The 23,268-nt window shown below is 39.5% G+C and overlaps 2 protein-coding genes and 1 long non-coding RNA gene across 3 annotated transcripts in view; 2 read left to right on the top strand and 1 right to left on the bottom strand.

Moving 5' to 3' along the window:
• LOC146463728 (uncharacterized) overlaps positions 1-23,268 on the bottom strand; it is a 73,266-nt gene continuing 49,998 nt past the window's right edge. The window contains exons 2-3 of the long non-coding RNA XR_014856876.1: positions 815-863; positions 1-72 (exon numbers count right to left, since the gene is read on the bottom strand). This is a non-coding gene — a long non-coding RNA (uncharacterized LOC146463728). The remainder of the gene's footprint in view (positions 73-814; positions 864-23,268) is intronic.
• Positions 7,443-11,962, top strand: LOC146463729 (uncharacterized). The gene is made up of 5 exons (XM_085084262.1): positions 7,443-8,137; positions 8,537-8,561; positions 9,776-9,821; positions 10,633-10,762; positions 11,273-11,962. The coding sequence occupies exons 1-5, from the start codon at positions 7,802-7,804 to the stop codon at positions 11,792-11,794; spliced, it is 1,059 nt and encodes a 352-aa protein (XP_084940388.1). The 5' UTR covers positions 7,443-7,801; the 3' UTR covers positions 11,795-11,962.
• On the top strand, positions 17,854-22,849 carry LOC146463730 (uncharacterized). Its single transcript, XM_085084288.1, has 4 exons — positions 17,854-18,187; positions 20,589-20,616; positions 21,353-21,411; positions 22,037-22,849. The coding sequence occupies exons 1-4, from the start codon at positions 17,885-17,887 to the stop codon at positions 22,559-22,561; spliced, it is 915 nt and encodes a 304-aa protein (XP_084940414.1). The 5' UTR covers positions 17,854-17,884; the 3' UTR covers positions 22,562-22,849.

A 23,268-nucleotide genomic window follows, 5' to 3' on the forward strand; every position in this document is an offset into this window, starting at 1 on the left:
CACACAGCAAGCGCTTGAACTACTGCAACTACAGCGTCCTAGGATGGATTTATTTGCAGCAGACAATCTGGTCTTGGATCGTAGAAACGCACCCCAGACTTCCTTAACTCATCCTCTTACGGAAAATTTACATTGCTTTGTATTCTCTCTTTTCCTCTTGGGAACAAAGCACCTTTGTACTCTACCATAATTAAAAAAAGAACAGCTCTCGTATTATTATACTCTGGTGTGATTATTCGTAGCAGTCAAGAGCATGAATCTTTTCAAGAGCTTACACAGTCATACAGACTCACTTAGAATCTCATATCTGTGTTCATACAAAAGAGATTAAGTTACTGAGATTTTTTTCATTAAATCAGAAAAATGTGGTCAGCTTTTTTTTGGCATAATATATATTAGAAAAAGGTAGAGTCAATGCGGTAACCTTAACAATTATTCCACGAGCGCGCGTTGGATATGAGATGATAGATAGTCAACTAGGCGCGTCGCACCGAGTTAGCTACAATCATGTCATATCCAACAACCGCGAGTGGAATAATTATTTTATTAAAAACACTCAAGAATTATTTCTTGTTCTTGCTGATTTCGCTTTGCAAGAACAACCAGAAGACAATTTGATGATCGCTATTTCATGGGCATGGTATAATGGCTCATATACCATGGCCGCTAAGCCAATCAAATCCCTTGAAATTGCATTATACAATGATCTCAGATTATAAACATTCTGCTGCCAGCAGGTATTCCGTAACGATAGTTCATATAGTTACTAGACGATGGCTTCAACCTGCAAATAATACTGTTGTTAGACACTCACTTCGTTTACCATTTGAACCTTTAGCAGCTTTTCTTTTCCTTTTCATTTCCTGCAAATCAAACGTATCAACAAGTGAAAGGAGACAGAAATATGACAGGGGCACCAACAAGAATATTTAAACAAACTTCTTTCAAAGTTGTCTCCTGTGTTGCCATGTGTAAGCTAATATTGTTCTATCTGTTAGGAAGTTTTAGCTGAAAATTTAATTTGCACAAAGTTGTAGGGAAGTGAATCTTATAACTGGTCAACAAACTACCCTACTAGCTCAGCTCACAGGTGCGGGGTAGCAAGCTACGCCATTCTTAGCAATTTAAATAATCTGCCACGGAAACCAGGAAGGGAAAACTTAAAGGAAAAAAGAAAAGAAAGAAAAAACAAAAGATCTTCCCGTACACCTATCATCTACCGGAAGATTTACAGGGAGATTTGCGGAGAGAATAATCATTTGTGACATCTGTCTTGGTAAGGGTAATTAATAATGGTAATTGAACTGAGTGGAGTGCAATTTGGTCTGAAATCATACGCGTGATATCAAAATCGAATGAGCGCGCAGCGCGAGTGCGATTTGAAGTCACAAGCATGATTTCAGACCAAAATTGCATGACACAAAGTTTAATTACCACTTATTACACCTATTTTGAAATCACAGAGTTTTATTGTCAATGTTACATTCTATTTTTTTTACTTCATTTCCATTTTGATGGGCTAAAGAAAGGATGCGATTTAGATAAAAAAAAATGGTGCAATTTGTTTTTTGTTTTTTCGTATTTTTCATAAAGAATGCAATCACTTATCTTAAAAAATGATAACCGATAGAAATCCCTTGAAATTTCCAAAAACGCAGAGACTTTTGTAATTTTAGCCTTTTTTCTGATAAGTCTCGTCATATCATCGAGTACAAGTTTGCAAATCAATATGCACGTTAACAGTTTGTTTTGTAAACTGAACCACCTGTCCTGTCAAACTCGTTCGTTGTTTAAGGCGATCGACTTCGGATTCAAGTCCGTTTACACTTCTCAGTGCACAAGGTCGGTCATCTTTCTCGTCGTGAAAAATGATTTGTTCTCATAAGTTTATCAACGCGGTATAGGTGGCAATTATTTCCCAAGAAAAACAAAGCAATACGCAGAACAGCGCTAGATTGCTATAAAAAACTAATTAAACATAAAACTGAATATTTAACAATTAGATTACGAGCTAAAGATTTCTATCGCGTGATAGCTGATGACGGCGCAGCCCTGATCAGTTATCACGCATAGAAATCGAGAGCGAATAATCTAATTGTTTTAGTATAAATCTACTAGTCGTTCAAAACTAAGCAAGTAAATTATCTATATCCTCATCGCAGATACTTCGAAAACGGGACAAAGCGGCCGCTTTTTTGTTGAAAACCGCTACTCACTATCTATCACAGAATAGATAGCGAGTAGCGTAGCCAATCAGAGAACGGCATTCCTGATAGAACACTAGTAAAATAAAAATATATAGACGAAATCCCAGTGGAATTCCCTCATGGTAGACTCACGTTAACAGAAGTATCCACACAAATTTCTGAAGAGATCTAACTGGAAGTTTCTCCCCGAAATTCTATGTTCAGAAGGCGTTAGTCGTGTCAAATATTCGGTTTTAAGTGTAATCAAAACCAGACTTAGAAATAAATCTTTTTTTTTTTCGGAGATACAAAATTGATGTCCTGAACGCGAAAAAAAAAACTAACAAATATTATTATTTTCAAAACGCCAAAAGTAGCTTGGAATATGGGAATAAAATCTCGTTCCTAAATTTGTTTTGTCCGTTTATTTAAAAGCATCCGAGCTAATAACGTATGAGCTTGTGTAAACAATCCTTTACTTCGTTTGAATACAATTAAGTGAAAACTAGAAAAAGATATTCGTTTTTTGCTTAACTTTTTTGTTGATTGCCCCGAATGTAAGGTATGATACTGTCTTTTCGCCCAATCGGCAATAAATGTCGATGGTAACACATGTTTGCATGGGTTTGTCGAATACATGGTGAATCCATCCAGTGGCTCTGATAAGATTGTTAACCTCCTCAAACTGGTTATCAAAGCTCCGATTTTTTCAGGAGGAAAATAGTTGTAGGAAATGCACTCGTCATGTTTGTGGCACTCCTCAACGCACTGAAGCCAGTCAATGGATTCAACAGTCTTAAACACATGGCCTGTGAGTAAGCTGTTATGAACAGTATAACCATCCGAAGACCAAATGATGGTGATCACGATGGATATTAAGGTCAACGTGAGAAATAAGCGAATCATTGTGCAGTGTGGTACAAATGAATCAATGAAAGTTTTATAAGATGCAAAACTGAGAACAAACACTTAACATGCGCTTCCAACAAACTTTAATAATGTCTAGCGCTTTGTAAGTTGCTTAAAAATAATTTAATAGCCCGGCTTCTTTTTTATTGGTTAGCTATTAGTCAGCAAGCTGCTCATCTGAAAGACTGTCATTAGGTTTTGTACAGCACAAACTACGAACTGTCAAGGATCATCACTTCGCCCTTACAATCAACTGTGGTCAAACACTTTGATAACTGTAAATGGAGACTGCGGACGAGTAAATGCTAAACTGAAGACCCTTACTATTATTATTATTATTATAATTATTATTATTATCATTATTATTATTGTTATTATTATAATTATTATTATTATTATTATTATTATTATTATTATTATTATTATTATTTATCTAATTCTTTCCATGAAAAGTTGGTAAGAAACGTAACCAACCGGTCAATTTTTCTTTTACGTACGGAATATTTCCTGAAACAATATTTGTCATTCTCGAAACTCATAAATTGTGCGAAAGTGTAAACGGTCTCGAGTCCGAATACGACGAACGAGTTTGACAGGACAGGTGGTTCAGTTTACAAAACAAACTGTTAACGTGCATATTGAATTGCAAACATGAACTTGATCGTATGACTAGACTTATCAGAAAAAGACTAAAATTGCGAATGTTTGCTTTTTTTGTGTGCGTTTTTTGAAATTTCAAGGGATTTCTATCGTTATCATTTTTTTGAGATTAGTGATTGTATTCTTTATGAAAAATACGAAAGAAAAAAAGGGAAAACTTAATCGCGACACGAGACGATCTAGGTATTGATTACCTTTTACCAAGACCGGATGTCACAAATGATTATTCACTCCGCAAATCTCCCTGCAAATATTCCGGTAGATGACAGGTGTGTGCGGAAGTTCCTTTGGTTTATCTTTCTTTCCTTTTTTCTTTTCATTTTTCCCTTCCTGGTTTCCGTGGTAGATTACTAAAACTACTAAGAATGGTGTAGTTTGCTACCCTGCACGTGCGAGCAGAGCTCTCAGTTGAGTAGTTTGCCGACTAGTGATATTCAGCGTCTTCATAATTAGTCACGATTTTATTTATGTCACGACAAGCAGGTAGTCTCTTCGACACGTTTTCGCGAATTTTCATACAAAAGAAAATCTTGCACTGCTGAAAATATATGTAATTCTATGAGGATTACACAACATCTCCATATATCACATTTTAATTGGAGACGGGGTCTTTACACGGGAAACGAACTTTTCAATTCGGGAGTTGGGCAAATACAAGTTGGCGCTTGTCAATGTCGCAATATAAACAGCCGGTTAGCAAATTTTTTGGCAAAGTGTTGTTGGAAAAATATAAAACGTGAGGGTTACTTTAAACAACAAATGACAATTGTGGATTTAGGGAAATGTCTTAAAGTTCTCGTAGGTTTGCCATGTGAAATTACACGTTTTTGACCATTTTTTGTTTGCCAAATGTAATTTCTCGTTTGCTCCCTGAAGGCGCCTTAACAGCAGGTATTGCTGTAAAAGCAGGGGCACAGAACAGTTTATTTCGGTGGATATATGTTCTGAAGGCCTTTATCGTCTCAGAATTTCGGATTTAGTTTTACAGAAAATGTTAAGTTTCTTCGGCAAAATGTCAGGTCAAAATTTCATAACACTCGAAAACTAATTCTTCGCTTTCGAAGGGCCAAACATGCGAAATAAGGTCAGCTGACATTTTTTTAAAGCCACAACAGCTCGCAAACTCAGGGAATAAGATTCCATTCCCCAAAACTTTCTGCAACTTACATTTCCAGCTAAAACAATCGAACAGATCAAACTATATCAGCTTACACATGGCAACACAGGAGACAACTTTTTAAGCGAGGCCCCTGTCAAATCCCTGTCTCCTCTCACTTTTTCATACGTCTGATTTACAAGAAAAGAAAAGCTGCCTATAGCCTGCAGAACAGGCGTTATTGGTTTTTTTGCGTTTTTCAGGCGAGCGGAGGCAAGCGCGAGACCCGTTCAAGCTTAAAATCGTTTCAGGCTTCAGTGCTTTCTTAACAACTGAGAGGGTCTTTCCTCTACACTCAGTTTTTTTACAAGAACGTCTAATTTTGGAGCTGAGGCTGAATGTTCTTATATTTTTTTGTGATTTGAGGCTGAAAACGTTCTTAAGATGTTCTTAAATTACATGGTATACACTACACTCTGTTTTTTTTTTGTAAGAACCCTTTTTATAAGAACGTCGAGGCTGAGGTTAACCAAAATTTTAACAACGTACTGAGAACATTCGTCAGGCTGAGAGTCGATTAAGAACTTTTTTATTTTGCCAATCTGTATAGAAAATCAAGGTAACAAATGAACCCGATCTCGGTTTGTCATAATCAGCAGGTCTTGATACCATATCTCAGCAGGCAATGCACTTTGATAAGTTTCCTGGTCACGTCCGCATCGATTTACTGAAATACATGTACACTTAATCTGCCATCTGCAGTTCAAATATATGCATATATTCATATTCAAAGTTAAGAGCATTAAGTCACTTCCACGTACGATCATACAGAGGAAAGAAATTTGTGAGGTAAGTAGAATCCTTGAGCTCTTTTTTCTTTAATGCTTATTTCTCAAGTTGCATTCCAGTGATACACTTCCCAGTTTAGCGACCTAAAAGAAGTAATGTTCGCGCGATAATATCTTCTAGTGTAGCTAAGTTTTAAAATATGGAGGTTATAGTGGGCTTTTCCTACCTAGTCCGGTTGCGTTAATGTAGTCTGAATAATTCTCGGAGTAAGCCGGGAACAAAAATTCAGTTATGTCGTTATCAGAGTTTACTGGTTTGTCAGTGATTGTGATAAACTTTTCAATCCCAAATTTAAAGTAACATTTGCCAGCGAACTTTATAAAGAATAAAGTTTACGAATGTCTGTTGGCAAAAACGTGTTGAGGTTTATGTGCGAATAGAGAGATTCGCCGCCATGCTTCGTGCCTAGCTAAACAAAGAAGTTAAACGTTGCGGGAACAACGTGTTGGCACAAACGGCAGAAATAACTAAAGGGTTTTGATCTATCCGCCATTTTCCACACTTGCGAGTTGCCGTTTGCTTACAAAGAAAATTTGAGCAAATACTCAACAGAACCACAAACGGAATGTAAACGTGCTTCCGTTCGCGTTTAAAGTAGAATGCCAGCTTATCTCTCAACAGTTGGCAGATGTTCTGGAGAAGCTCCCACACGTACCAACTTGTGTTTGCTAAATAAACTAGTTTCCCACATCATGGAAATTGAAAGGGAAAGCTAACGCGAAATATGTCCAGAAATGCACGTAATACCGAAGTGGTAAATTTGACGAAATTTCGCCAATTTCGATAGCATCAGTGACTAAGGGAATTCGGCAAAAATGGCAAATTTGAGCTCAAGAAAAGAGTACCAGTGAAATGGCGAATTCGACGAATACTGCGAATTTGGCGAAGATGGCAACTTTGATTCAAGCGAATGAGCTGAAGAGAAAGGTACAAGCGAAGTGGCGAATTCAACGAAGTTGGCGAAAATGGCGAAGTTGATAATATATTTCGCCAAAGGCCGAGATTCTGGCGTCATAGACTCTACGGCTGAAAAGGTTTAATGTTTTTTTTATTTTTTGTTTTATTTCTTTATTTTAAAATAACAATTGGCGTACTTAAGTTCTAGCTTGTTACTGTCGACTCACGTCTGGAAAACGAGGTATACATGCATTATTTTTTTGGGGGAAGTTTTCTCAACGTGATGAAACTTCCTCGAGGTTTTCAGAGTTGTCATATTCCCGAAAACTGTCATATCATTCCATCAACAAGGTAGGCTCTTATGTGACACTTATTTCATAAGCCAATTTGAATAAGTTGACTGTTCGACTAATTTGTCCAAAATTTATTCAGGTAAGCAGTTTGGTGAGTTTGACGGCTTCTATGCTTTTCTAGCTAATTTACATAAGTTTCACAAAGACCATTTCCGAGTTGCTTTGAACCTAGTTATGGAAGCGAAGATAAGTGAAAAGTTTTTATTATGAAAATTAGTTTTCATTCATATGCAAACAAAGTTAATTTTCGTATGAAAAGCTTTGCACTTTGCCTCGCTTTCATAATGAGGTTCACAGCAATTCGGAAATGGTCTATTTGACGAAATTTGCGAAACTCATCGTATTCCCCAAATTCGCCAAAATTATCAAATTCGTTACCATGGCTGACTTCTTGGTGCTTAGCTAATTTTCATAACTTTGGCAATTTGACCAAATTTTGCCAAAATCGTCAACATGGCTGGCTTTTATGTGTTGAACTATTTTTATAAGCTTGACAATTTGACAACACTTTGCGCAAAATCGTTACATTCACCTATTTCAGCGATATATCATGTCTGGTGCAGGGTACGGTTTTTGAGTCGTTAACCCTGAAATAGGGTATAGATTTTAACCATTTTGGTCCGAAAGTCTAAAAACGGGTGAGGGCTTCACAGAAACGGGTATGGATTCTAGAAACCTTGTCTGAAAATGGTTATGAATTTTAGAGGCCAGGTCTGAAAGAGAATACCGGAAAATTACATGGTTTGGTCTGGAAAACAGTCAGGAAGAACCATCTATCCAGAGGGAGCGTCTCCTTCTCTCAACAGAAACAAACTCCCCTGAACTAATTCTTTGAATCTTTACAGTTTAAGATGACTCCTCGCTTTACACCCAAGTTGATGGTGATTGGTGCACTACTGCTTTCAATGACAATCTCATCAAACGGCAACGAAGTTAAAACATCACTCGTGTACACCTACAACATCTTCACCAAGGATATTGCCATAGTAAGGCATACTATTGCCTCTGTGAACGTGCCCGGCCCAGTGGAGTGTTTCCGCCATTGCGCCAAAGTTTGTGGCTGCGTAGCGTTTCAGTTGACCGGGGCGAGTTGTGAACTGTTGGATACAGACAAGGCTGACGCGGAAGGGGATCTGGTGACTAGAGAAGGCACTTTTCTGTATTCAATGCAAGGGGCTGGTATTGAGGTGAGATCGTGAACAATTGTTTCATGAAATCAAGTCATAAACTGATATTTATATGTTAGACCAGTCCCGAGGGAAACGTGTAGATTGCAGTGAGAGATAAGTGTTTATGCGTTAGCCTGGTGTCCTTGTTCGGAGAGTAACACACACAGAAAAAGAGACTAATATTTTCGTAAACGGACCCAACAAGCTTTTTAGTTTTGGATTCATGGTTTCCGGGCTGAATTATTTAAATTGTTAGAATCTCTAAAATAAAACTGACTGGACCTTCGAGCAGAGGTGCTCTTCAATATGACGGAACATTGAAGGGAACTCTGCTCGGCTCTGAAGGCGACATCTTAAAATTAGACATTGTTGTTACATTCCTGTCTCCTTTCACTTTTTCATTCGTCTGATTTGCAGGAAATGAAAAGGAAAAGGAAGCCAGGTGAGTATATATTTATCATAATTACTTTAGTAATAAACTAACTATTTAGATTTCTGTAAGCCATCTAAGGTAGTAAATCGTATATTTGTAAAGCGCAATCGGACATTTTATTGGGTACAACCCTACACGAGTCTAGTAAATAAACATCAGATCATCATCATTACCATTATCATCATCATCATCATCATCATCATCATCATCATCATTACCATCATTATCATTATTATTATTATTATTATTATTATTATTATTATTTTTATTAGTTGTTGTGAAAACGTACAGGAAGTGAGTGTCCGATATTAGTATTATTTGCAGGAAGAGCTATCCTGTTTTATGGGTTGAGTATCCCATTGCAGAACACCTGCTGCGAGCGGATGGTTGATATCCTTAGTAATTAACAATTAGAGTATGAGGTCGAGATTTCTATCGTGTGAAAGCTGATGAGGGCGCAGCCCGAATCAGCTATTACGCATAGAAATCGAGAGCGAATAATCTAATTGTTTTTGTATAAATCTACTAGTCGTTCAAAACTTAACAAGTAAATTATGCTAATCCTCCTCACAGACACTTCGAAAACGTGACGAAGCGGGCTGAATTTTGTTGACAACCGCTTCTCACTATCTATCACAGAATAGATAGCGGGTAGCGTAGCCAATCAGAGAACGGCATTCGTAATAGAACGCTAGTAGATTTATACTAATACTGAATAGAACAGAGACCTTCGCATTTACTTAATCTTTCACCCAAAGTTCAAACACATGTTTCATATATTCATATTCACTTAGTAATACTGCTTTTGTGAGTTTCTTTACATATATTTAACAATTAGATTGTGAGCTCGAGATTTCTATCGCGTGATAGTTGATGAGGGCGAAGCCCGAATCAACTATCACGCATAGAAATCGAGAGCGAATAATCTAATTGCTTTAGTATAAATCTACTAGTCGTTCAATCCTAAACAAGTAAATTATCTATTTCCTCATCGCAGACACTTCAAAAACGTGAAGAAGCGGGCGCCATTTTGTTGAAAATCGCTACTCACTATCTATCACAGAATAGATAGTGAGTAGCGTAGCCAATCAGAGAACGGCATTCGTGATAGAACACTAGTAGATTTATACTAATTATATATATTGGCCCGGTTTAGGAGTCTCTGACTTAAGATATTCAAGCTAGGCTTGGATTTAATCATTGAATGTGTGATGTCTTCACAGATGACGATTCTTTTGCATCGTGCAGAGATATTTATCGGACGAATAAGTGAGTGACATGGCTTTTTATAGACCTCTGTTCGTAGACGTTTGAAGGACAGTGGTCTTGGGCATACTTGTCGTCAGTTCTGATTTGCCATATTTTGATATGAAACGTGAAATGGCTGTTGTCCTCGTAAAGCGCGGTGATCAGGGTAATTAGCGATTAGCCATTAATATTACCGGAGAAGCGAAAACGGATGTTTGAAACTTGTCATGAAAGAGGTTGATATCAAAATCTGCGTGAACTGTCTACGTTTCCGTGACACGTGGCCTCTCCCTCCCTTCTTTCCCCCCCCCCCCCCCCACACCAAACCGGCCCGGCTTCCACACTAACACCATCACCTTTCTAAAGTACAAGGTATAAAATTTTCCAAAAAGACAGCTCTGAGGCAGGCAAATACTCTTGTCAAATGATGAAAATTTCTGCCATAATCTGCTTAATGCAATGGATGTAATGTTTACCATGAACGCCAATCGATAACCTCCTTTCTGAGCTTTCTTATTCTTATTTCTGCTTCGTTCGTATATTTTTGTCGATTTGTTTTTTCTTCAAAACGGACACGAAAAAACAATAAGTAGAAAACAAAAATTACAAAGGGAAAACTCTGCTAGGAGACTAACCAAGAATGAATTTTCAATCATTTCTTTATAGAAGAGTAATCAAGCTTTAAAGAAATTAAAATAAGATAAATTTTAATAAAAGAAAACTAATGCAATGTTTAATAACTAATTCGTAGTTATCTTTGATCTCAACTAATCATCGATTCAGATTTAAGAGGTATATCTGTAGCTAACTTTCATTTCAATCTTCGATTCAGAACTCAAGAGAATAAAGCTTACATGCTGCAAACTGACATTGGAAGAATCCCTGTTTACTGTCACATGACCGGAATTGATGGATGCGGAGATGGAGGATGGACGCTGGTCATGAAAATTGATGGTCACAAGGTAAAATCAATAACAGGTTGTGGTTTTTACCAATCCACCCTTGGTCCGTAACTGATGTTATTTCTTTCTCAGTGCACGAGCGGGCGAAATTTTGTAAATCATGCAATTGATTGGTTCTGGGAGTGGAAAAAAGTTAAAATTGTACTTAGCCCTAGATCGGACCGTATTGGGAAATAACTGTGCTCTCTATTTTGAGGACCGCCCAAGGGCGCACTCACGACCTCAAGGTCCAATGTGGACCTCCCAACCGGTGAATAATATTTTTATTTGAAAGTCAAAGGAAGTAACAACAATAAAACCACTGCGGATTATAAGGAAGATGTACCACTGTACCACTGCCCTTTACTCCTACAGTGACCAATGCTTTAATAACCCCAACTCCACACTGTCAAAAGGATTTCTTAACAAACTTAAACTGACGTTCAATTTAGCGCGATTGATGAAACAAATGACGGGATTTAGCAAATTAATGAACTTTCCTAAGGGGTGAGTTCGTGTTTTCTTTTGTAGTCAACGTTTCACTACGATTCCAAACTCTGGAGCAACAAAACCGAGTTCAATCGTCCTGGAGGTAAGACGGGGTTTGACAACCAGGAAACTAAGTTACCGACTTACTGGAACACGAACTTCTCCAAGATCTGTCTCGGCATGAGGATCGGCAATCAACCTGTCAAGTTCTTGGTCATCAGCAAAAATGGCGCTTCACTGTACTCTCTGATCGCTGACGGCCGCTATCGAGCAACCTCTCTGGGTCGAGACAAGTGGAAGGTATTGATTGGCTCTGAAGGATCTTTGCAGATCAACTGTAACAAAGAAGGGTTTAACGCAGTGGGCGACAGGAACGATTTTTCGAAAGCAAGAATCGGTATTATTGGCAACAATGAAGAAGACTGCGGTAGCTGCAACTCCAGAATTGGTTTTGGTACCGGAGGACTCCCTAATGACACCAACACGTGTGGTAATGAGGCTAGACACAATCGCGATAACGGAGAAAAGCGCATTAAAACCATGGGATACATATTAGTGAAATAAAACGGAAAACGATGGAGGTTCCTCCTAAAAAAAAAAAGTGAGAAGAGAAAAATAAGCCATAAATGTAGCGACTGTTGAAGTTAAATTTAGACTGAACAGGATAAGGACTTTTGTTTGTTTGTTGTAGTACAAACATGACATAAAAATAAAATACAGAGATATGAATATACACTGTTTATGTTTACAGTATGTTCGTGGGTCAGTCAACGAAGACGGCCCAGCCCCAGAATAAGAGAGCCAAGCACCAGCCACCCCTCCCCCAGGAAATATCCTTTAGAATCATCGACGATGATCACCTTCAGCTCCACCATTGGCCTTTGTTCAGGCTCGAACGGGATTCTAACTCATAACTCTGCGGTTTGCTCTACCCACTGAGCTATCAAGCCAACCGGAACTGGCCATGGTCGTTCCGCACCCGTAGATGGTGAATATGTAAATGGCTGTGTCAAAAGGTCAAAAGTTTGAACCCCATAGCAATTCTTTTTTTTTTTTTTTTTTGCAATTGACTTGCGTATCTAACCGCGTGATGTTGGATGAAGGCGAGAGTGAGTAGCAAGGCCCCTAGGGGAATGCGGAAAAGGCAATTTGCGGCTTACGTCACTCTTTGTCACGGCGCACGCCGCTCATGGTGGTTCTCCCGCAAAACCTTTATATTCGCTCGCGGACTATATCGCCAGCTACCCAAGCTAATAGCTAATAGTTTTCTGAGTTAAATCAGTTCAAAGCGAGAACCTTTCGCTCATAAGAAATTGCGTCCCTCTAATTCGGTGGTGGTAAACAGAACGTACCTTAATTAGCTTTTGCAGCTGGAAATGTCTTAGAAAAGCATCATAAGATAATAAACTTAAAAGTTACAGTAAATCCATTTGCTTATGCCTCTGGATTCCTCGAGGAACATAGGGCCGCAACGACACTCCTCCAACGCACTCGGTTTTGGCTCGTCCTCTTCAGTTCGGCCCACGACATTCCGGTAGACTTCGTCTCGGCTTCAATGCTTCTCCGCCAGGTCTGCTTCGGGCGACCAACTTTGCGCTTCCCCTGTGGATTCCAGTCTAAAGCCTGTCTGGTGATGTTGGTTTCAGGCTTCCGCAAAGTATGGCCAATCCAGCTCCATTTTCTCTTCTTGATTTCAGTCTCCATTGGGGTCTGATTTGTTGTTGCCCACAGCTGTTCGTTGGAGATAGTCTCTGGCCATCTGATGTTGAGGATGTTTCTGAGGCATCTGTTGGTAAAAGTCTGAAGTTTGTGGGTGCTGGTCTTGGTCACTCTCCACGTTTCTGAGCCATAAAGCAGGACTGACTTCACGTTGGTGTTGAAAATGCGGATCTTGTTGCGGAGTGAGAGGGCTGTTGATCTCCAGATTGGTCTCAAGGTGTTGAAGGCGTGTCTGGCTTTGTTGATTCGGCACTTGATGTCTTCGTCTGTCCCCCCGTCTTTACTCACGACGCTGCCCAGGTAAACAAACTTGTCAACTTCTTTGATGTTCTCTTGGTTTAGCTGTAGTGGATCTTGCTGCTTGTTGTTCACTATCATGGCCTCAGTCTTTCCAATGTTGATTTGGAGTCCAGTCTTTACTGCTTCTTCTGCCACACGACAGAGCTTCTCTTGTGCGTCTTGATGCCTATGGGAGAGAAGGCTGATGTCGTCTGCGAAGTCCAAGTCCTCCAGCTTTCTAGTAAAAGTCCACTGGATACCTGTCCTCCGGCCTGCTGTAGACTGTCGCATAACCCAGTCAACCACCATCAGGAAAATCGTCGGTGAGAGTAGACAACCCTGACGTACGCCGGTATGCACGGTGAATGGTTCCGTCAGTTTCCCGTCGTGGATCACTTGACAGGTGGCGTCTTCGTACATCTGCTGTATGATGGTGACAAACTTTGGTGGAAATCCATAATGGTACATCAGTTTCCAGATGACGTCTCGATTAACACTGTCAAACGCCTTCTGGAAGTCCACGAAAACTGTGTACAGGGGGGTCTGCCACTCCAGGGACTGTTCGATGATGATCCGTAAGGTTGCGATGTGGTCCGTGCATGAGCGGTTTTGTCGAAATCCTGCCTGTTCGTCCCGGAGTTTCTTGTCTAAGGCGGTTTTCAGTCTCTCTAGGATGATTCTGCTCAGTACTTTGCCCGGTATAGAAAGCAGCATAATTCCCCTCCAGTTGTTGCATTGTGAGAGGTCCCCTTTCTTTGGTAGCTTCACTAGGTGTCCTCGTTTCCAGTCCTCTGGAACTTGTTCCTCTTCCCAGATCTTGGTGAGTAGGGGGTGCAGCATGTCGGTTGAGGTCTGGACGTCAGCCTTGAGGGCTTCAGGCGGTATTCCGTCCGGTCCTGCTGCCTTGCCTGACTTGAGGGACTTGATGGCCTTGGTGATCTCTGTCTTGCTGGGAGGGTTGGTGTTGATGTCTAGGAGCTCAGTTGCTGGTGGGATGTCTGGTGGGGTGGGTGGTGCTGGTCTGTTGAGTGTCTCCTTGAAATGCTCGGCCCACCTTGCTCTCTGCTCTTCCTCTGTCGCGATGGCATTCCCGTTCTTGTCTTTCACAGGACGACTTGGGTTGCTGTTCTTTCCAGAGAGTGTCCTGGTGATCTCGTACAGTCGCTTCATGTTGCGCTGATATGCTGCAGTCTCTGCCTCTTCAGTGAGCTCCTCTATGAACTTTCTCTTGTCGCTCCTTGCGCTGCGCTTCACCTCCTTGTTTGTCTCCCAGTATCGCCTCTGCAGTTCTTGTTTCTCTGCTTGGTCCTGCGTCTGGTTGATCAGGTCTTTCAGTTTCTTCCTCTCTGTGATGATGGCCCAGGTGTCTGTTGTCAGCCACTCCTTGTGTTGCCTTGTTTTCTTCCCCAGGACTGTCGTGCATGTTGCCTTCCAGGTCTCTCGGAGGCTGCTCCATTGCTCTTCTATTGTCTCTTCTTGTAGGTTTGTAAGTACACTGAACTTGTTTCTCAGTTCTATCTTGAACTCCTCTGTCTTTGCCTTTTCCTTCAGAGTGCGGACGTTGAACTTGAAGGCCGGTCTTCCTGCCTGATCTCTGTAGGCTTTCAGCTTTACTCTCACAACTGCTACAACCAGGTGATGGTCTGATGCTGCATCTGCGCCGCGCTTCACTCTCACGTCGTGTAGACTCCGTCTCCACTTTCGCCCGATGGTGATGTGGTCAATCTGGTTCTCTGTTCTGCCATCTGGGGAAATCCACGTGGTCTTGTGGATGGTCTTGTGTGGAAATCATGTCTGTATAGCGAACCAGCCGTGAACTGCTACTAAAAATAGATCGCGGGAAAAAATACAGGGAAATGTATAGAAATTTCAAAACACGACTGGACGCTTTCTGTCACAGCTACATCCGTCCAATATTTTTCTTAAAATCCTTTTCCTAGAGGCAAAAGTTTCCAATTCATGAATTTTTCAGAAGCAATGTTTTATGAAAATTATTTGACATCGGATTTCCATACAAACACTGTTATTTCAAGCCTGTTTGCCTATTAGATAAAAATTGAAAAATTAAAATCTTGTCCGATTAGGAATCGTTGAGGTTCATCTCCAGTGACGGAGCCAGGCCTTCAAGTAAGTGGCGTGAAACGGTTTTGGTCTAAAAAATGAGGGTGTGGGGGACGGGTGAATCCCCCAACTCCTAGTTCAGTCCTAGCCCCTTCTCTCTCAGTCACGCAACTCACTGCGTGATAGAGAGCGGAGAGGCCAGGGGCGGGTTGTTGGAAAGCCGATTAACGCTAATCTATGATTAAAAGTTAATCGAGGCTTTCATCTCGCCCTTTAAAAGTGATTTCAAAGCCTAATTTCAAGCTAAAGGTAAAGTAAAGTCTAAGTCAAAACTGAGGACCAAAACTATTTTGGAAGAATCTTTATTGATTAGTTATTATACTCGAATCAAAGTTCACGTTAATCCAGGATTAGCTTAATCGGGCTTCGAACAACTGGGCCCGGGACTGGACTAGTGTGAAGTACCCGTCTTTACTGACTCGGTGAAAAATAAGTGCAGATATTGCACCTAACTTTGGACAGAATGTTTGTTTGTTTGTTTTAGGTCGCTAACGGTTTGAAAACATCTCAATCGACGGTCCAATCAACTTAGGTGCTTTTTCTTTTTTAAGGAAAACGAGACTAGCGCCCAGAACCTCTAACTTCTAGAACCTCTAACTTCTCGAACAATACGCCAACGTTTTGCACGTTTTTCAGTTTTGCACTGTGATCAAACGGAAAACATGGGCAATGGCTCCAATTCCAGTCTCCAGCCTCCAAACGTTCCCAAGGAGAAAATAAAAGCAAAAGAGAAAAACGCACCAGATAAAAAAAGTCAGGTAAACGTAAGGTTTTCCTTGATTTGAGAGCTCAAATTTATAACGTTTTTTTGTGAATCCGTGACTTACTATATATACATCTTTTTTGAGTTTTAAATCCAAGTATGTGGAGACTGGTTAGCGCTGTGCATCTGTTTTGTGGTTGAATGCGTGATATCAGGGAAACCGGATTTACCAAATGGTTCTAACTTGACGCATGCGTAGAAGTTTTCGCGCGGTGAATCCAGGTTTTGATCTTATTTACTTTTTAGCGTTCTTTAATAGAACTAGTAGAATATGGAATGCTCTAGCCGCAGATCTTAGACTATCTATTGCTTGTTCTTTTATAGTTATCCTTTACCGTTACTATAAGCAGGCTCTCGTTGCCTCTTACAACCCCAGACTCCGTACCCAGTCGCTATTTACGTGTTTTGTGGGGTGAGAAGATTGGATACGAGGATACATTGAGGCGCGAGGGGTGTACAACCCCGATGATCCTCGCTCGTTTGAATCAATACGCTTGACCTGTAACGTGGCCTATAATTCAGGGAGGAACATTAGTTGTTGTTTTTAGACAATTGTAGTTTTCTTTTCATTTATTAAAGTGTTCTGTGTTCTGGGCCCGCAGTAATCGGAGTTCGCTGTTGCGGCGTCCCTGTACTGTTGTGATAAAATGTATTATTTTTTTCTTACTTTTTACCTTTGAATGTTTCATTCTTAATCTAGGTCGGTTTTAGTACTGTTATTTATTTTATTCTTGGCGAAGTAATAATAATAATAATAATAATAATAATAATAGTGTATTGAACTCTCTTGCAGTAACTTACTGAATTAACGAGTTATTTTACAATGGAAACTAAATAGACAGTCAGATAATACTAGATAAGGCAGGAGATCCAGCAAGCCTCTATTGAGCTTTTAGAAAGATCCCCGCAATAATATTTCTATTTATTTAATACAGGAGGCAAAAAATAATCATATTCACCAATATCAGAGACTGGTGGGATTAATTATATACACTGTTTCAAGTCTTATCTGTAAAAATACTTATTATAACACTCCTTGTGTACGTTGTATCGTTGTATGGTTGATTTTGAATTTATATGCTCACTGCTCATGGCATCACAATATGTTAAATATGAATAAATTCTAGTGTTGTTAATGTTTGAAGGCCTAAGAACGTTTGAGGTTATCTTTCGCTCTAGAAAACGCGGTTTGTTTTTCTTCGCAATTTAATGCGAAGTTTCCGAGGCGGGTAATGTCCTTCCGAACTGAAATTCTGCCGCAACGAACGGCTGCGTGTCACAAATAAATATTGCACGAATTCAGTCGAAGCGAAGCCGTATACTGCCGAGTTTAATTTAATTTCATACCAAGAAGCGACTCGGAAAGAAGTAGGAGTATTTAAACGACTTGTTCTTTACACAAGGATTCTATAAAAAGAATTGAAAAGACTCCCACTATTCCTTGTGTAAATAACCACCTGAAATAAATAATAAAAAAAATACATGTGGAGCCACTGAAGAGCTTTTTGTGCAGTCCATTTGATCAGAGCGCGGTGGAATCGAAATTTGCATGTGCGCTGTCATTCTGACGTGAAATAAGCTTTTTCCTTCAGAAGCAGCTTTTGACCAATGAAAACCCAACTGACTGACAGCATAATTGGGCTATTAAAATGATTTTCTAGCTACTTACATACAGTATTGCCAAACAAATATCTCATTAACACATCCTGCTGGAAGCGCATTCGTTTTAATCTTACAAAAATATCATTGATTCATTTTTACTCCACTACACAATGGTTCGCTTATTTTTTTCGTTGACCGTGATATCTAATGTGATCGCAAACCTTGGATCTTCGGATGGTTATACTGTTCATAACAGCTTACTCACAGGCCATGTGTTTAACACTGTTGAATCCATTGACTGGCTTCAGTGTGTTCAAGAGTGCCACAAAGATCATATGTGCATTTCCTACAACTATTTTCCACCTAGGAAAATCTGTGAGCTGAATAACTTTGGCTTTGATAACCGATGTGAAGCGGGTAACAATCTTATCACAGCCACTGGATGGATTCACCAAGTACTCGACATATCACAGGTAATTACACATGCAAACATGAGTTGCTATCGACATTTATTGCCGCACGATCGGGCTATAAAGACCGTATCGTGGTTTTCATTCAGGGGAATCAACAAACATATTCAAGAAAAAACAAACGAACGCCTTTCTCCAGATTACCTTGAATTTCTCTCTAACTCAGGCGAAGTTAAGGGTTGTTTACGCAAGTTCAAAAATTATCTGCTCGGATGTCAGTTCGGATGTTTAAGCTGAACATTTTGAATAAACGGGCAGAACAAATTTAATAAAAGGATTATATTCCCGGTCATTCCCTAACTACAGTCACCTCTTGCCTTGTGGACACCTCGCTATTACGGACGCCCCGATAATACGGACAGAAGCTAAGTCCTCGGCAAAAATAAATTAGACATTTGACTGAAATGAATTCTGGCTATTACGGACTCTCGGTATGAACACTAACTCGTGGTCCCGAGGGTGTCCGCAATAAAGGGAGTTGACTTGTATTGTTGGATTTTCGAAAATATTATGTTTTTTCATGCTTAGTACAGCATTTTTAAATCTCTGAAAAAGAAAAGAGGTTAATTTTCCCATATTACGAAATTTCGAGGTGATACTTCACAGAAGAAAACTCTTTTTCATAATCAAATTCGAACATTAGTGAAGATTACGATTTCCGAAGAAATATTACCAGAAACGAATTGTTATGTCCCCGTTTTTGAATTGCCAGTGTCTACCAAGTTGACCTAACTTCTTTGTCGTTTCGTTTGTATATATTCGTTGGGTTCATTTCTTCGTTTAGTTAAGTTAGGTTATTGAATTCTGGGGTTGTGTTATAAATGCCAGCTGTTTGTATTTATATGACTGTGGGAAAATTATTTTTCACAACAGAAAAGATACCAGGCAAATGTTGAATTTCTTGCAATATTTCCTGAAACACTGCTTTTTTTTTATCCTCGCGACTCATAAATCTTGCCAAACTGTAAACGCTCTCTTGTCCGAAGTCGTGTGCGAGAGCACACGATCAGATGATTTTCCAAAAAGTAAAGCAAAACAGAACGTGCATAATAATTGAACGGCAAAAATAATACGTGATTATGACAAGACGTTATCAGGAAGGACTCTGCAATATCTCTTTTAAGAGAGATTACATGAAAGAGATATTGCATCGTTGTGTTTCAAAGGACTCATCACAACAGCTGATGCTTGAGGCAATAATAACCTTTGTAGTTTCAGCAGTATGCAAAACCGCGTGTCAAGTATGATTTAAAATATTACTGACGACGCTCGCCTCTGCAGGCCTAGATGTTCACTTATTTCTTTTTTTTTTCTTTATTTCATTTTCTATGATAGTGATCAAGCATGTTAGTTTTAATTCAACAGGCTATCGAGAAAACTAAACTGAACTACATCACACGAAAGACACTCATCTTAAATATGAATTCGCTTGACGAGTACAGTCAACTCCCTTTATTGCGGACACCCTCGGGACCGCGAGTTAGTGTCCTTAATAGCGGGTCCGTAATATCGGGAATTTATTTCAGTCAAACGTCTGTAATTTACTTTTGCCGGAGGTTTAACTACTGTCCGTATTATCGGGGTGCCCGTAATAGCAAGGTGTCCGCAAGGCGAGAGTTGACTGTAGTGAACAATTTAAGCAATACAGAAATCGACAGGAAATATCTGAATGAAGTTGATTTTCATTATATGACGTTGTTTTATGATCTGCGAACAGAATTCACTTCGATTTTTCACAATTTTTCAAGGCAAGGAGGGGGTCCGTTCAAGTCGTTTCGAAATTGCTTCAAATTTCCATGCACAAGATAATTAATCCTGTACCACTCAGAAAATCTGAGTAATTTTACCACACAACATTTATTACGTTTTACACAGGAAACGAAATTTTCAAAAACAAATACTGACAAAAAAAAAAAGAGAAAAAAATGTGGGCAGTAACAGTTAGCAAATACTGTATGTGGGCAAACTGTTTGCGACAAATTCAAACTTGTTATTTATTTTTAAAACCAGATGGACAGTTATTGATTCATAGAATAATTTGAAATTCACGTAGGCTTTGCAATGTGAAATAACACTTTACAAAGGACACGACCTTTTCAAAAAATTAATAAGTAAATAAATAAATACATAAATAAATAGTGTACAAATGTCACAGTAACAGTTAGCAAATATCTTGGCACACTGTTGGCAACAAATTCAAACACTTGTTGTTTACTTTTAAAATCAGGTTTAAAACCAAATGGACCTGACTTATTGATTCAGAAAATAATTAAAAATTCTCGTAGGTTTGCCATGTAAAATCACCTGTTTCGTTCTTTTTCGCTTGCCCTGCTTGAAGTTAGGTATTGCAGTAAGATCTTGTAACGTTTCGCTTTTTTTTAAAAAAAATATTTCTGATTTGCAGGAGAAAAGGAAAAGAAATGCACTAAAAAGTGAGTATCTAATATAAGCATTATTTAAAATTATGTGCAGAACGGGGTATCCCGCTGTACGAACAGACTCTTTTATTGAGGAACACCTACTGAGTATGAGGGGAGGTAATTTGCCACGAAACACAAGCTTCTGTATTTATACAATATTGGCAAAGAAAAACGGGGGTTACTTCTCTCTAATGTCGATAACTTTGGTATCAAAATAATCTTTCAAAAGCCTATTCTCTATCCCAAAACTCTTTGAATGCCCTGATTGTCGAGTTTGTATGCTTCGATGGAACTGCCGCCAGCATACGATCTCGACAAACACGCGGGAAAATTGGGGACTACATACAGTTCTCAGCAAATATCGAGCATGCGCATTAACGTACAACCGCTTTCAAAACGATTGCGGGCGTGAAATGGTTGCCTGTTTCCCCCGCGAAACGAAGGCGAGCGAACATTCTTGGCATCCTTCATAACATGCTGTGGGAGGCGGAATGGCCAGGCCATTTTCGAGTTGCTGTGAACCTCATTATGAAAGCGAGGCTAAGTGCAAATTCTTTTATGCAAACAAAACTAATTTTAAGATGAAAAGCTTTTGCACTTAGCCTCACTTTCATAATGAGGTTTACAGCAACTCGGAAATGGCCTATTGAGCTAAACATTTAACTTCAGTTTATGCACGGCCAAAAACAGCCAACATTTAAAAGCTATAAGTTGCTAATCCCTAGAAATCTTTTAATTTAATCTCCAGTTCACGAAGCGTGCGGAAGTGAAGGATGGACACTGGTCATGAAAATTGACGGCCATAAGGTAGATATGGAATTTATACCAATCCAACCGAGGATATATAGAGAAGATATTACATGGAGGCGCGAAGATATGAATTTTATTTTTCAGTGGTAAAATATTGTTTTTAACACGAGAAAATAAAATTCATATCTTCAAGCCACCGCGTAATTTTCTTTTTGTTATATAGACAAATCTATCGCTCGCCATTTTCCAACAACTGTTTGCACAAACAACAGTGAAAAGGCGGGAAATGTCCTCACTAGTGAGGACATCAATATCCTCACTAGTGAGGGTATGAAAAATACACCACTCAGGTCTCGGGTGAAGTTTGACAAGTTTGACAAGTTTGACTAGTTTTTACTCACTGAATGCCTTTCGAACGGATCATGGAAACTAACCGGTGGGTGTCCTTGAAGTATGGACGACCTTTAATTTACAAAGTGCTAGAAATCCCATCTTCTTAGTAAATTCAATACCTCTTAGTAATTTCAATACCTCAATAAGTGTTAGAATTCAAAAGAACAGCTAACCAAAGGTAAGTTGAACGTTCGATTACGCGCACTTGACGCGGATGTATCAGCTTTCAGTAACTAAACCAAATCATTGTGAACTTTTGTAAATATGTTCTTTGCTTTCCCTTTTACAGTTGACTTTTCACTACGATTCCCAATTCTGGAGCAACAAAACCGAGTTCAATCTTCCTGGAGGTGAGACGGGGTTTGACAACCAGGAAACCAAGTTACCGAGTTATTGGAACAAGGAGTTCTCCGAGATCTGTGTCGGCATGAGGATCGGAAATCAACCCGTCAAGTTTTTGGTTATCGACCAAAATGGGACTTCACTATACTCTCTGATTGCTGACGGACAATATAGACCAACCTCTCTGGGTAGAGACAAGTGGAAGACATTGATTGGCTATGAAGCATCTTTGCAGAAGAAGTGTAACATGGAGGGGTTTAACGCAGCTCATAGCAACAGCCCTGCTCAATCGAAAGCAAGAATCGGTATTATTAGCAATAATCAAGACGACTGCGCTACCTGCGATTCCAGAATTGGTTTTGGTGGTGGAGGACTTCATGATCACAACAACACGTGTGGTAATGAGGCCTCACGCGGTGCCGATAAGGGAGACAGGCACATCAAAACCATGGGATACATATTAGTGAGGTAGAGATAAAAATAGCCAGGGTGTGTACTTAGTGACCTGGCCTTGGATTGGATACGACGCTGGGGGTGGCCTCGCTTAGCTACAAACCTCACTGCTTTTCATATGTAGATCATGCTGTTCCTAGTTTGCATTTACTTATGAATTTAATTTGAATTTAAATTGTCCTACTTAGAAAGTAAAAACTTAACTTAACAATTTAATAATTTAGCTCCTTGTTACATTAGTAACCTCCTGCACTTATACACTCCAGATAGGCGATTAAAGTTCCTCATTTAGTTTTCAACTTCAAGCTCCTCTATCAAATCTGAAAACTTACGGAGACCGAGCGTTCTCTGTCTGTGCCCCCAAGTTATGGAACCATCTTCCTAGTTATATTAAGCGTATAGAGTGTTTTCACATGACGTCACGGCGGCCATGTTGGTGCCCCAAAACAAAGAAATGGCGGCCATGTTGGTGTCCCAAACTAAACCTCTGGGAATTGAACTCTATTTTTATGTAAATACTTTCTTTTGTTTCAGTAAAGCAATATGGCCGGTAGTCACGTGAATGAAAACGCTCTATAGCTCCAGTGTCAGCACCTTTAAGTCATCTCTGAAAACTGATCTTTTTAAACGATATCTTACCTCTTAGGCAATTTAAGTTTTATAATTTTATTTCCTTCTGTTATTGTGAAGCGCCTTAGAACTTTTGTATAAGGCGCTATATAAATA

The sequence above is a fragment of the Pavona decussata genome, unplaced genomic scaffold, assembly GCF_977016875.1.
Source record: "Pavona decussata unplaced genomic scaffold, jaPavDecu1.1 SCAFFOLD_175, whole genome shotgun sequence".
Taxonomy (NCBI): domain Eukaryota; kingdom Metazoa; phylum Cnidaria; class Anthozoa; order Scleractinia; family Agariciidae; genus Pavona; species Pavona decussata.

Excerpts from the sequence above, each read along its gene's own strand:
- LOC146463729 (XM_085084262.1), top strand. The coding sequence starts at position 7,802 with ATGACTCCTCGCTTTACACCCAAGTTGATGGTGATTGGTGCACTACTG. Across the intron at positions 8,138-8,536 it reads TGCAAGGGGCTGGTATTGAG|GAAATGAAAAGGAAAAGGAA; the intron begins GTGAGATCGTGA and ends TCTGATTTGCAG. Across the intron at positions 9,822-10,632 it reads GATATTTATCGGACGAATAA|AACTCAAGAGAATAAAGCTT; the intron begins GTGAGTGACATG and ends TCTTCGATTCAG.
- LOC146463730 (XM_085084288.1), top strand. The coding sequence starts at position 17,885 with ATGGTTCGCTTATTTTTTTCGTTGACCGTGATATCTAATGTGATCGCA. Across the intron at positions 18,188-20,588 it reads AAGTACTCGACATATCACAG|GAGAAAAGGAAAAGAAATGC; the intron begins GTAATTACACAT and ends TCTGATTTGCAG. Across the intron at positions 20,617-21,352 it reads GAAAAGAAATGCACTAAAAA|TTCACGAAGCGTGCGGAAGT; the intron begins GTGAGTATCTAA and ends TTTAATCTCCAG.